This window comes from Phacochoerus africanus, chromosome 4 (genome assembly GCF_016906955.1).
Source record: "Phacochoerus africanus isolate WHEZ1 chromosome 4, ROS_Pafr_v1, whole genome shotgun sequence".
In the NCBI taxonomy this organism is placed as follows: Eukaryota; Metazoa; Chordata; class Mammalia; order Artiodactyla; family Suidae; genus Phacochoerus; species Phacochoerus africanus.
In genome coordinates, this window is record NC_062547.1 from 102,187,379 (window position 1) to 102,201,436 (window position 14,058).

At 36.2% G+C, this 14,058-nt stretch overlaps 1 protein-coding gene across 3 annotated transcripts in view; it reads right to left on the reverse strand.

The window, feature by feature from the left end:
- SKIC3 (SKI3 subunit of superkiller complex) overlaps positions 1-14,058 on the reverse strand; it is an 85,791-nt gene that overhangs the window by 7,472 nt on the left and 64,261 nt on the right. For all 3 annotated transcript variants that reach the window (XM_047778311.1, XM_047778310.1, XM_047778312.1), the window contains 4 exons: positions 12,375-12,503; positions 7,284-7,405; positions 4,868-5,026; positions 1,370-1,522 (listed from right to left, as the gene is read on the reverse strand). In XM_047778311.1, coding sequence (XP_047634267.1) covers positions 1,370-1,522; positions 4,868-5,026; positions 7,284-7,405; positions 12,375-12,503 — 563 coding nt within the window. The remainder of the gene's footprint in view (positions 1-1,369; positions 1,523-4,867; positions 5,027-7,283; positions 7,406-12,374; positions 12,504-14,058) is intronic.

Sequence of the window (14,058 nt, forward strand, 5' to 3'; positions counted from 1 at the left end):
ATGGCATACAGAAATTCCCAGGCTAGGGATCAAATCTGAGCTGCAGCTGCCAGCCTACACGACAGCCACAGCAATGCAAGATCCAAGCCACAACTGGGACCTACACCACAGCTCATGGCAACGCTGGATCCTTAACCCTCAGCGAAGCTAGGGATCAAACCCGCATGCTCATGGATCCTACTGGGTTCGTTACCACTGAGCCACAACTCCTAGGGCAATTTCTTCTAATCATGTAAAACAAAAAAATGACATTTTGTCTTTTAATTATAGAAGTTACATGCATATGATGAAAATATTCAAACACTATCAAAGGACATAAAATGAAAAATTCTCCTCTACCATCCCTTAAAGACCCCAGTACTATTCTCAATAACTTCCATTAAGTTTCTTTTATATCTTTTTCTATCTTTCTATGTTCCTATTACTGTGTACACATGCACACAGACACAGACACAGACACAGACACACACACACACACACACACACAGGACGAATTTAGAGAAATACATTCTTAAAAATATATATCATATATATATATATATATTTGTATGTATGTATCCACTCAAATAGAATATCTCACACTCTGTTCTGTAGTTTGCCCCTCCACACATCCAGTTAAACATTTATCTTGGAGAGTTTTCCACACTAGCATATAAGACTTCTAGATTAATATACCTAACTTGGTATGAGAAAACATATCAAGTCAAAAATTACTAGATATCCCTCTTACAGAATGTCAAATTTTGTAAATGACTTTAGTGTTAATTACTGGCATCTTTGTCACAGATGAGTAGCTGGGTTAATTCTAACTTAAATCACCAAGAAAAGAAAATATATATTCTGCCATAATTCAACTTTTAAAATTGCAATCTTGGAGGTTCCCGTCGTGGCTCAGTGGAAACAAACCTGACTAGTATCCATGAAGTCGAGGGTTCGCTCCCTGGCCTTGCTCAGCAGGTTAAGGATCTGGTGCTGCCATGAGCTATGGTGTAGGTCGCAGACGTGGCTCAGATCTCGCATTACTGTAACTACGGCGTAGGCCGGCTACAGCTCAAATTCGACCCCTAGCCTGGGAACCTCCATGTGCCATGGGTGTGGCCCTAAAAAGACAAAAAAATTAAAAAGATAAAAATAAAAAAATAAAATTGGAATCTTTGTTTTTTTTCCCCTAAACTCTGACAACATCCTGTGGAGTCTATGTTACGTTACTCTTATGTCCATCAGAAGTCCAAATACAAAGTCTATGAGGAGACCACACTAGGTAATGAAACTATAGGAACTCAATGGAATATCACTATATAAAAAGCTTTTATTGTAAAGAAAAATGAAAGAATCCATTTTTCACATCATAATTATAACACGATCTTACCATGCAGACTTCTAATGCAAGCAGTGCTAGTCTCAACAGACTTGAGAGCTTCCCACTCCAGCTGCCCTGTTGGGATGCTACTTGTAGACTCTTTCTATAACACATCTCTGCAGCACCCATCATTCCTTGGGACTGATAGATGTGTGCCAGCCACTGAGGAACAGCAAGAGAAAGGAACCCAAAAGATTTTAGGTTAGTACACAGTCTACTTCCAACAAATTCAATAAACTTGCATGAAGTTAAATTTTTAATTATTATTGATAAACTTTGTCCCCAAAACAGAAATCACATGTCATGCCTATTCCATTAGCAACAGCGTACTAGCCACAGCTAGTCTGAAAATCTTAAAAAGTCTCCCAAGATGGCAAGTCAGGAACAAAATCAAAACGCCATATGATTTCTTGCACTTACAGATATACCGTGCATAGCTGTATTAACATCCAAAAAAGCAGACAAGAAATGTTACAAGATAAAAGATCACTGTTTCATATTGATGAGTCATTCAACAGGAAGATATAACACTCCCACATTTGTGTATACCTAATCACACAGAATTTATGAAGCAAAAGTAGACAGACATGAAAGGAGAAATAGACAAATTCAGAATCAAAGTTGGAAGTTTTAACACACCTATCTCAGCAAGGATAAAAGAAACAGACAAAAAATTAAGGATACGGAAGATTTAAACATAATTAATCTGCTAGATTTAAATGACATATTCAGAAGCAAGTCTGAACACATTTCAAATAACAGAAATCATAAAAAGTGCACTCTAAGTGGAATTAAACTAGAAATGAGAAACAGAAAGATAACTAAAAAATCCTCCCCCATTTTAGAAATCTTGTAACATGCCTCAGAAAAAAACAGGAGTTAAAGAAAAAAATCCCAATGGAAATGAGAAAACATTTTCAAATGCTGTAAGCCACAGGGGAAGTCCAAATGAATGACAATGAAAACACTACATAAAATCTTGTGAGGTACCTACACTAGGAAAGATGAAAAATCTACAAAATAAGTTTCCTTGTCAAGAAGCTGAGGGAAAAAACTAAATCCACTGAAAGCAAAGTAAATAACAAAGAGAAGAAAAAAATAACATGTAAAGTACAATAAAATCAAGCAAAAAGATGGCTCTTTGTAAAGTTAATAAAATTCCTTGTTATCAAGAAAAAATTAGAAAACACAAAATTACCAATGTATGAGAAAAAGGGAAAATAATTACAGATTTTACCAAAAAAGGATATCTTGAACAATTCTGTGCCAATAAATCGGAAACTGAGATATACTGAATAAATTCCCTGCAACTCACAAGTGCTAAAGAAAAAGGATATCTTAAAAGTCCTATGTCTATTAAAGAAATTTAATCTATAATCTTAAAAGACATAAACTTTCCCATAAAGGAAATTCTTGGCCTGAATGGCTTCAATAGTGAATTCTTCTAAATATTAAAAAAATGTCACTCTATGCAAACTCTTTCAGAATATAAAGAAAACAGGAATAAAAACATAGATATAAAAGCCTAACGAGGACCTTATGAGAATGCAAAATTACAAGGCAATCTCTCTCTCATGAAGTTAGGTACAAACTTCCTAAGCAAAGATATTAATAAATTGACTCTTGTAATATCTAATAGAAAAAGTACATCATGACCAGGTAGGATTTCTTCTAAGAATGAAAGGATGGTTCAATATTTGAAAATCAATGCAATCTACCACATTAACAGAATTAAGAAAAAGAATTATTCCCAAAGATGCCCCCCCAATCAACTCATTCATGATAAAAAACAAATCTCTCTTGACAAACTCAGAATAGAAAAGATCTTTCCTTAATCTAGAACATGAATTGGACAACCATTTTAGAATCTGATAAACATATCTACAGTAACCAGATAAAAAAGGATATTCCATTTACTAATTCAAAAACAGGCAAAATTAGAAGTGATGGAATGTAGAATAGTGGTTTCCTTTTCCTTTTTTTTTTTTTTTTGAGGTGGGAGGAGATCACAAAGGGAAAGGCATGAGGGAGGGAGCTAGGATGCAGGAAATATTCTATATCTTGATATACACAGTGGTTAAAAAGATACATACATACACAATGAATGGTACTTTAAAGAGTTTTACACTCTATCCTTTGTGAATTATATCACAGAATAACATACATGCTAATAACTCTTACAACTTTACTTACTGTATAATTTATCCTTTATTTTTTCTCTTTTAGTTTGGGTGTATTTTCCCCTTGATAATGAATATGAGATCATCAACATCCAGTTACCTCAGAATTAAAGAATTTTAAATCACAAATTACTCTGAGGGGAAAAAAGCAACGTCTTTCTTTGAGGATCAGAGTACAAAGGAGGCTTAGCTTGCGTAATCCAACTATTTTATGCCATTAGCTAATCTATTTAAGCAGGACATCAAAACACTGACATGAAAGATAAAAATGAAGAACAAACTGCAGTAAAATAAGCTTCTGTAAAACTAAATTCAAAACGTCCCTTTGGAGTTCCTGTCATGGCGCAGTGGAAATGAACCTGACCAGGAACCATGAAGTTGCAGGTTCGATCCCTGGCCTCAATTGGAGGGTTAAGGATCTGGTGTTGCTGTGAGCTGTGGTGTAAATTGCAGACTCAGCTCCGATCTGGCATTGCTGTGGCGTAGGCTGGCAGCTGTAGCTCCAATTAGACCCCCAGCCTGGAATCTCCATGTGCTGCAGGTGAGGCCCTAAAAAGCAAAAAAGAATAAAGTACATAGTGATCATTATGAATTTGTCATTGTAACCAGAGCCGTCTAAAAGGGCAGACAGTCTATTGATTCAGGCATCAATCTTTAAAAGAACTCTTTTTTTTGTCTTTTCTAGGGCAGCACTCACGGCATATGGAGGTTCCCAGGCCACACCTGTGACCTACAACATAGCTCACAGCAACGCCAGATCCTTAACCAACTGAGCGAGGCCAGGGATCAAACCCACAACCTCATGGTTACTAGTTGGGTTCGTTAACCACTGAGCCACGACAGGAACTCCCCTAATCAACAATTTTAAAAGCTCTGAAGAGGTGTAGTAGCAGATCCTAAATGAGTGTTCAATCTTTTTGTTTGTTTTAATAGCCACACCTGCAGCATATGGAAGTTCCCAGGCTTAGGGGTCGAATATGGAGGTGCAGGTGTGATCAAGGACACAACTATGCAACACCAGATCTGGGCTGTATCTGTGACCTATGCCACAGCTGTGGCACTGCTGTATCCTTAATCCACTAAGTGAGGCCAGAGATCAAACCCTCATCCTCATAGACACTATGTCAGGTCCTTAATCCGCTGAGCCACAACGGGAAATCCATCAACTTCTTTAGTTCCTCTAATTACAATGTCCTTTGAATCTTGAAAATGAGAGCTAAATATAAGTTGAAAGGTAAAACAAATAAAAATAGAACATACCCCTGACCTGATTTAATATCATACAGCATTTTAATTCAGGCCTCATGTAAGAAAAGAGAGAATTTACCTGCCAAGCTGGAACAGAAGTTGAGTTGGACATGACTGTTTTTTGCAGCTCTTCAAGTACAGCATCTGGGAGAGGTTTTTGTGACTCCAGGAGTGCTTTACATTGAACTTGTCTCAAAAGTAAGATAACAGCTGGCTGATCAGGGTTACTCTTTAAATTCTAAAAATTAAACCCCAAGCAGAAATACATCGAAAAGATTCTTAAATGTTAAATATAAAAGGCAACTAACTATTCTTCACATTGAAAAAAAAAACCACCCAAATTTAACCTTTTGTTTTTAAAAAATAAATCAGCAAAAGTGAAATAAAAAGAACATTGAACATCTTAGGAATATCAAAGTCTACACTTAAACTCAAAACTTAGTAATGCTATTATTACAGTTTGTAAGTCATTAATCTTAGAATTAGTATGTTGCTTTGACTTATTCTTACTATTTTTCAGGTGATATCCTGAAAAAATTTAGGTTCTAAATATAAATAGCTGAACTAAGAAAATAAAAAATTCACTTGCAACAGAACATGATGGAAGATAGTATGAGAAAAAGAATATATATATATATATATATATATATATATATATGAATATGACTGGTCACTTTCTGTATAGCAGAAACTGACAGAACATTGTAAATCAACTATAATTTTACAAAAAAAATTTTAAAGAAAATATCAAATTAACAGTAAAAGCTAATAATTCTTTTGAAATAAGCAATATTTGTAAGAAATATACTAAGTAGGAAGGAAAAAGCTGTAAGTTTTTTCCTTTCTCAACCTCTTAATAAAGATACTCACTGTCTTTCCTTCAGACAGACTTCTTACACACTGGGAGTAAGAAATAACCCATTCACCCATTTATTTAAGCCATTTACTTATACTTTAAAACATACACATAAACACATAAATGTACGTGTAGGTATGCATATATATTACATATGCATATATTGAATATGTATGTATATGTGTGTATTTGTGGGCATATACGTATACATACATATATATATATATATATATATACACACAGAAGTTAAAGATAGTTCTCCAAACAAGTCCTTCCACTACTGTTTAAAACATTTTTTTCTTTATTGCTTCTCTCTCAATAACATTCTTCTATATTTTCTATTATTAGGTCATGGTCCTAAATGTCTTTACTTCTGAAATATATGTGACTGTTTTCTTCTGAGTAAGATACTGGAACATTAAAATGATGAGGAAGGGCTCATAAAAGTATTCCTTATTTTGTCAGAGAGAGCAAGAAGCAACTGTCAATTTACGCTTACTGAATATTCACTGTATTATAGTAAACTGTCCTGAACTTAGCTGGAATTTCTTAAATAAAGAAGAAATGTATTAATTTGCTTTTCAGAGAATCCAAGGACCAAAGGGATCTTCAAAGTTCCATTCTTCTCTCTCTGTAAAATTTGTATTGATCTTTAAAAAAAAAAAAATTCTAGAAAGACAATGCAATCTCCCTGGTAAGTGTTTATGAGAAAAGATTTTTCAGAAAAAGTAATGTTTAAAACTGTCCCTATCAGAGTTCCCATTGTGGCTCATGGGTTAAGGACCCAATGTTGTCTCTGTGAAGATGCAGGTTTGATCCCTGACTTTGCTCAGTGGATTGAGGATTTGGCATTGCCACAAACTGCAGTGTAGATCGCAGATGTGGCTTGGATCTGATGTTGCTGTGGCTGTGGTATAGGCCTGCAGCTGTAGCTCTGATTCACCCCTTAGCCTGGGAACTTCCATATGCCACAAATGTAGTCATATAAATAAAAAAAAAAAAACTCTCCTTTTCGAGTAACTTATCTGAGCAGGTTTATGAAACTGATTTGTTCATTCAACAAATATTTACTGAGCCCCTATTATGTGTTAGGCAAGGCGTAAAATTTACTCACAGAGCCTACAATCCAGGGAGGTAAAAACTGACTACTGAATAATTCTAGTCACTCACTTAATCTGCAGAGTCATTCTATGTGGTTCAGAACTCTGGAAAAACACAGGGATGCTGAACAACATAGTATTCTGCAGAGAGTAACCATAAATCAAAGGAAAATACTGCTTCCATAAATGGTACCAAAAAAAGATTAAAACCTCGAATCAAACAAACATGAGTTCAAAGAGCAACTCTATCAATCTCTACCTGTGAATTCTGTGTAAATTACTGACCCTCTTTAAGCCTTAGTTTCCTCATTTGTAAAAAATGGGGATAATAATAAATACCTATGTCACAGGATTGTTGGGAAGTTTTTTCAAATACAAACTGCTAAATGTATTAACAAGCTTTTGGTAAATATACAGTAAATATTAGGTATTATCATCATCACCATCACGACCACCTTTAAATAACACGTCCTTTAAATAACATAAGCTCTATTTCCAAGAAGGCTAAGAATCCATGAATCTCAATTCTGTAACATTACCTTTGTGCAGAGGGCTTCAGCTTCAGATACTCTTCCTGTGTCTATTAGACTAGTGACAGCTTGGGAGAGAGACCACTTTTCAAGAGACTGCTTGTAATTCTCAAGGAATTCTTTGTCTTTAACTATAAAAAAAAAAAGTCAATGTTACTTTCTTCTGCAATTTACAGTGTGTTCTCAGAGGAGTATTTAGTTGCTAAGAAGTATTACAATCAAATTTACCATGCATACACAACTTTTAAAACTTACATAACCATAGACTAACTTGACATGAGACAGGTTTCTGGAAAGTTTCATGATAGGAATATTTGTGGTTGAATAACTTAAGATTTTATATAGTTGTTTGTTTGTTTGGTTTTTGTCTTTTTAGGGCCACACCCATGACATATGGACGTTCTCAGGCTAGGAGTCACTTGAGAGCTATAGCCACTGGCATACCCCACAGCCACAGCAACGCCAGATCCGAGCCACGTCTGCAACCTACACCACAGCTCATGGAAATGCCAGATCCTGAACCCACTGAGCAAGGCCGGGGATCAAATCTGCATCCTCATGGCTACCAGTTAGATTTGTTTCCTCTGAGCCACGATGGGAACTCCATATACCCTTGTGATTTAACACTGAAAAACCACAATATCGTCAGTAAAACTGAAAATAATCTATTGAGAAAATTAAAGGTTTATTGCAATATAATTGACTCTGCATATATGTACATACTCAAACTGTAAATCTGGTGACTTGTGACATAAGTATACATCTGTGAACCATCATCACTATCAAAAGAATAATCATATCCATCATCATGAGGAATTTCTTCCTACTCCTTTGTAACCACTTCTGTCCTCAAGCCACTTTCCTCTTTCCCTCTGACCACGGGTAATCACTAATCATTTTCATGCACAAAAGATCAGTCTGCATCATCTAAAATTTCATTCAAATGAAATCATAAAGTATAAACTCTTTGCCATCTTTCACAGCAGTTAATATGGTAAGTCACACTCATTTTCAAATATTAAAGTGACCCTGCAGTCCTAAATAAACCCCACTTGATCATGATGTATTATTTTTTATGTGTTACTAGATTTGAATTGCTAATGTTTTGTTATAAATTTCTACATCTGTAGTTCTGTAGTTTTCTCGTAATATCTTTTTGATATCAACATAATGCTGGTCTCACTGGAAAAGTTAGGAAGTGTTACCACTTTTTGAATTTTCTAGAAGAATTTGTACAGAATTGGTATGATTTCTTACTTAAATGTTTGGAAAAATCATCTGGTCCTGGAGTTTTCTTTATAAGAAGATTTTTTTTTTTGGTCTTTTATTGCCATTTCTTAGGCCACTCCCACGGCACATGGGGGTTCCCAGGCTAGGGGTCAAATCGGAGCTACAGCTGCCAGCCTACGCCAGAGCCACAGCAACGCGGGATCCAAGCCTCGTCTGCAACCTACACCACAGCTCACGGCAACGCCGGATCGTTAACCCACTGAGCAAGGGCAGGGATCGAACCCGCCACCTCATGGTTCCTAGTCGGATTCGTTAACCCCTGAGCCACGACGGGAACTCCTATAAGAAGATTTTTAACTATAAATTCAGTGTCATTAATAGATATAAAGCTATTCAGTTTATTTCTTCTTAAGTGAGCTCTGTGTCTTTTAAGGAATTTGTCCATTTCCATGGAGAACAGACTTGTGGTTGCCAGGGGGGAAAGGGAGGGAGTGGGATGGACTGGGAATTTGGGGGTAATAGATACAAACTATTGCCTTTGGAATGGATAAGCAATGAGATCCTGCTGTATTGCACTGGGAACCATACCTAGTCACTTATGATGGAGCATGATAATGTGAGGAAAAGGAATGTACATGTGTATGTGTGACTGGGTCATCTTTCTGTACAGTAGAAAAATGACAAAAGACTGTAAACCAGGTATAATGGAAAAAAATAAAAATCATTAAATTAAAAAAAAAATAAGGGATTTGTCCATTTCATCTACACTGTCAAATTCAATGGCATTCAAGTGTTCATAAGATCTCTTATGCGCCTTTTAATAGTTACAGTGATGTGCCATCTTTCATTCCTGACAGTGGTATGCTGCTTTTTCCAGGTGACTGGCTAGAAGTTTATTAATTTTATTGATCTTTTCAAAGAATTAGATTTTGCTTTTGATGATTTTTCTGTTTTCTATTTCACTGATCTCTACTCTTTATTTTCCTTTCTTCTATTTACTTCAGGTTTAACTTCCTCTTCCTTTTTCTAGTTTCTCAAGGCAGAAGCTAAGATGACCAATTTGAGGCTCTTCCTATTTTCTAACATGGACATTTAATGCTATAAATTTTCATATAAGCAGTACTTCAGCAGCACTGTAGAATTTAATATGTGGTTTTTTTCATTTAAATCAAAATATTTCTAAAATTTCCCTTCTGTCTTATTCTTTGCCCTGGATTATTTAGAGGTACATTAAGTTTCTAAACATTTGAAAATTCTCCAGATTTGTTTTGTTACCAATTTTTAAATTCCACTATATTAAAATAATATATTTTGTATGATTTGAATCCTTTCAAATGTACTTAAAACTGTTTAACGGCACATAATATGATATATATGGGTTAATATTGTGTGTACTTGACAAAAACATGCACTCTGTTGTTGTTAGAACTGTTCTGTAAGCACCAACTAGATCAAGTTAATTGACAGTGTTAAGTCTTTTTTTTTTTTTTTGTCTTTTTAGGGCCACACCTGTAGCATGGGGAGGTTCCAAGGCTAGGGGTCAAACCGGAGCTGTAGCCATCCGCCTATGCCTCAGCAATGTCAGATCCGAGCTGCATCTGTGACCTACACCACAGTTCAAGGCAACACTAGATCCTTAACCCACCAATTGAGGCCAGGGATTGAACATGCAACCCCATGGTTCCTAGTCGGATCCGTTTCCGATGCGCCACAACGGGAACTCCACGTTCGAGTCTTTATTATATCTTTACTAATTTTCTGTCCAATTGTTCTGTCAGTTATTTAAAAAAAGTGTTCAATCCCTAACTATAATTATGAATTTGACTATCTCTCCTTTCAGTCTGGTAAGTTTGTTTCATGTATTTTTTCATGATTTTTCTACCTATTTTATTGGAAAATACAACACAGATTTTATGTTTTGTAGCTTTGTTATTGGTGCCTAAATTGTCCTCTTGAAGAATTGATTTCAATGTGAAATGACTCACCTTATCACTGGAAACATTCTTTACTCTGAAATCTAATTCATTTGAAATTAACATGGCCATTCCAGTTTTCTTTTCTTTTCTTTTGGCTTTTTTAGGGCCACACTCACAGCATATGGAAGTTCCCAGACCAGGAGTTGAATGGGAGCTGCAACTGCTGGCCTATGCCACAGCCACAGAAATGTGGAATCTGAGCCGCATCTGCGACCTACACCAAAGCCAGATCCTTGACTCATGAGCGAGGCCAGGGATCAAATCCGCATCCTCATGGATACTAGTTAGATTCATTTCTGCTACACCACAATGGGAATTCCCCAGCTTTCTTTTAATGTTGGCAGGGTATAATCTGTTCCCATCCTTTCACTTTTAGGTTATTTTTGTCCCTTTATTTTATCATTAAAAAAATTGATGTACAGCTGATTTATAATGTTTCAGGTCTACAGAAAAGTAATTCAGTTTTACATAAATATATATAGATTCTTTTTCAAACTTTTTTCTATTATATGTTATAAGATACTGAATATATATACATAGTTCCCTGTGCTATAAAGTAGATCCTTGTAGTTTATCAATTTTACATATAGTAATGTGAGGTTATGTTTCTTTTTTTTACTTTTCAAACATTTTATTGAAGTATAGTTGATTTACAATGTTGTGTTAATTTCTGCTGTATTTTATATTCTTTTCCATTATGGTTTATCACAGGGTATTGAATATAATTCCCTGTGGTATACAATAGGGCTTTGTTGTTGTTTCTTTTTTTTTTTTTTTTTTGGTTTTAGGGCCACACTAACAGCACATGGAGGTTCCCAGGCGAGAGGTTCAATCGGAGCTACAGCTGCTCGTCTACGCCACAACCACAGCAATGCAGATCTGAGCCGCGTCTGCGATCTACAGCAGAGCTCATGGTAATGCCAGATCCTTAACCCACTGAGCGAGGCTAGGGATTGAAGCTGCAACCGCATGGTTCCTAGTCAGATTCGTTTCTGCTGGGACACAACGGGAACTCCTGTTGTTTCTTTTAAGCAGTATATATTTGGCTCCTGCTTTTTAATCTAATCTGTCAATCTGTTCCTTCAACTGGGGTATCCAGACCATTTATACTTCACTTGATTATTGATATGGCTGGGTTTAACTCTACTATGTTTTCTCTTTATTTTATCTAAATGCTCCTTTCTCCTCCTTTTTTGGATTATTTTCCATGTCCCACTTTTTCTACTTTGGTGGCTTATAAATTATAACTATTTTTTTAAAGTCTACTTTAAGGTTGAGAGTATCAAGTACAGTTGGCCCTCTGTACCTTCAGATGTGGAACCCACGGATATGCACAGTCACCTATACCATACCACTTTACATAAGGGACTTGTATATCTGTGGATATTGGTTATCTGGAGGGGTCATGGAACTAATCCCCCAGGATTACTTACAGATGACTCTAATATTATACCACTTTACTTAGAGTAGAAAAACTTTACAACAAAATATTTCCATTTTTCTATCCTGGCCTTTGTGCTATTGTCATATGTGCTTTAAGCTGTCAATTACATTTTAAAGAGATTTCCATCACGTCATTTGTGGATCTGCTTCTAATGACTGAGTTTTCTTCTCATTATGAGTGATATTTTTCTGCTTGTTTGCACACCTATTAAGTTTTAACTGAATACCAGATACTGGGAATTTTACCTTGTTGAATGTTGGCTATTCTGTATTCCTGTAATGTTCTTGAGCTTTGTTCTTTGTGATCATTTTAAGGTTTGTTTTTGAGTTTTGTTAGATGAGAATCTAATAGTCTTTTGTGTAGGACTAACTGTGCCTATACCTTTTGGCAATATCCTTCTGAGTACTTTATCTTTAATATGTCATGTATCAAATGCTTTTTTAAACCTACTTGAAGCAGAAACAGCAGATAACAGTGCCAAGTATAAATCCATCCTCTTTGGCTGAGTGTTTTTCATTAGAGCCAGTTTATCATCAGCATGACAAGATGCCATCAGACCAGCCCAGACAGCAGGGTCACCTAAACACAGGAAATACAGTTAGAAGGCTTGTCAATATAAACATGTTGATTAAAAACTATACCAAAAGATGAAGGTAAGAATTTACAAGTACCAAAAAAATAAAAATAAAGTAAAATAGTATCTCCAGAAAAATTTTATTTTCTTAAAGAGAAACTAATTCATCCTTTTTTTCAGAAGGCACAGTATTATATATATCCTTCAATATTTGCCATTTTTCCAAATATATGAGAGGGTGAGAAATATCCTCACTGCTTACCTCAGTTGCCTAAAGTACTGTGCTACTGTGGAAAGGTCAACTGAACTTTTAACACCAAGGGCAAGTCTCAAAGAGACATTTGTTTCATCATTCAGTCCCTATGTTAAAGGCTCAGTCATAGGAAAAGTAAGATAACACGATTTCTCAGTCCTTTTTTTTTTTCCTTTTTAGGGCTGCACCCATGGCATATGGAAGTTCCCAGGCTAGGGGTAGAATCAGAGCCACAGCTGCCAGCATACACCACAGCCACAGCAATGCAGGATCTGAGCTGCATCTGCGATCTTCGACCTACACTGCATCTGTGACCTTCACCCCAGCTTGCAGCAACAATGGATCCTTAACCCACTGAGTGAGGCCAGGGATCGAACTGGCATCCTCATGGATACTAGTCCGGCTCTTACTCTGCTGAGCCACACCAGGAACTCCAGTTCCTCAGTTCTTAAAAAAAGTTTGAGCCAAAGAAAAAGCTCGACAACTCCATTTTACCTATGTTCTAAGAGCCACACAAGAAAGTCACCTTATCATTCCAAGTGACACTGTTACATGTTTTATATCCCGTCATTCACCTGATCTTTCCTTCCTTCCTTCACACCTTTAGTGGAAGAGGGCAGGCCCCAACAGCAGTGGGATGAGGAGGTAATAAAATAGAGCATGAGTATAATCTCCTCTTTCCAAGAAAAGTAATTGTGAAAAGAAAAAGCTAGACTGGCATTTGGGACTTAGAAGGTTTTTTTATTTGTTTGGTCTTTTGTTTCATAAGTCATATTTTGCAGGTTAATATTTACATGGTTAATATTTCAGTTCTGCTACCCTTGAAAAAACAAATGGATAATTTTTAAATCCCAAATGGAGTGCTAGTTAACAATATAGTCATTTAAACATACTTTTTAGGAGTTCCCGTCATGGCGCAGTGGTTAACGAATCTGACTAGGAACCATGAGGTTGCAGGTTCGATCCCTGGCCTTGCTCAGTGGGTTAAGGATCCAGTGTTGCCGTGAGCTGTGGTGTAGGTTGCAGATGTGGCTCAGATCCCGCGTTGCTGTGGCTGTGGTGTAGGCCAGCGGCTACAGCTCTGAATGGACCCCTAGCCTGGGAACCTCCATATGCTGAAGCGGCCCTAGAAAAAAGGCAAAAAGACAAACAAACAAACAAACATACTTTTTAGCTCAAGTGTAATTTTTTTCTTATCTATTGGTTCCATTCAATAGACAGCTTCTATCAAATGTCTGAAATATACATGTATCCATATTACAAAATAACTTCTGCTCAGATAATGAGTACCTTATTTTAATTAACAT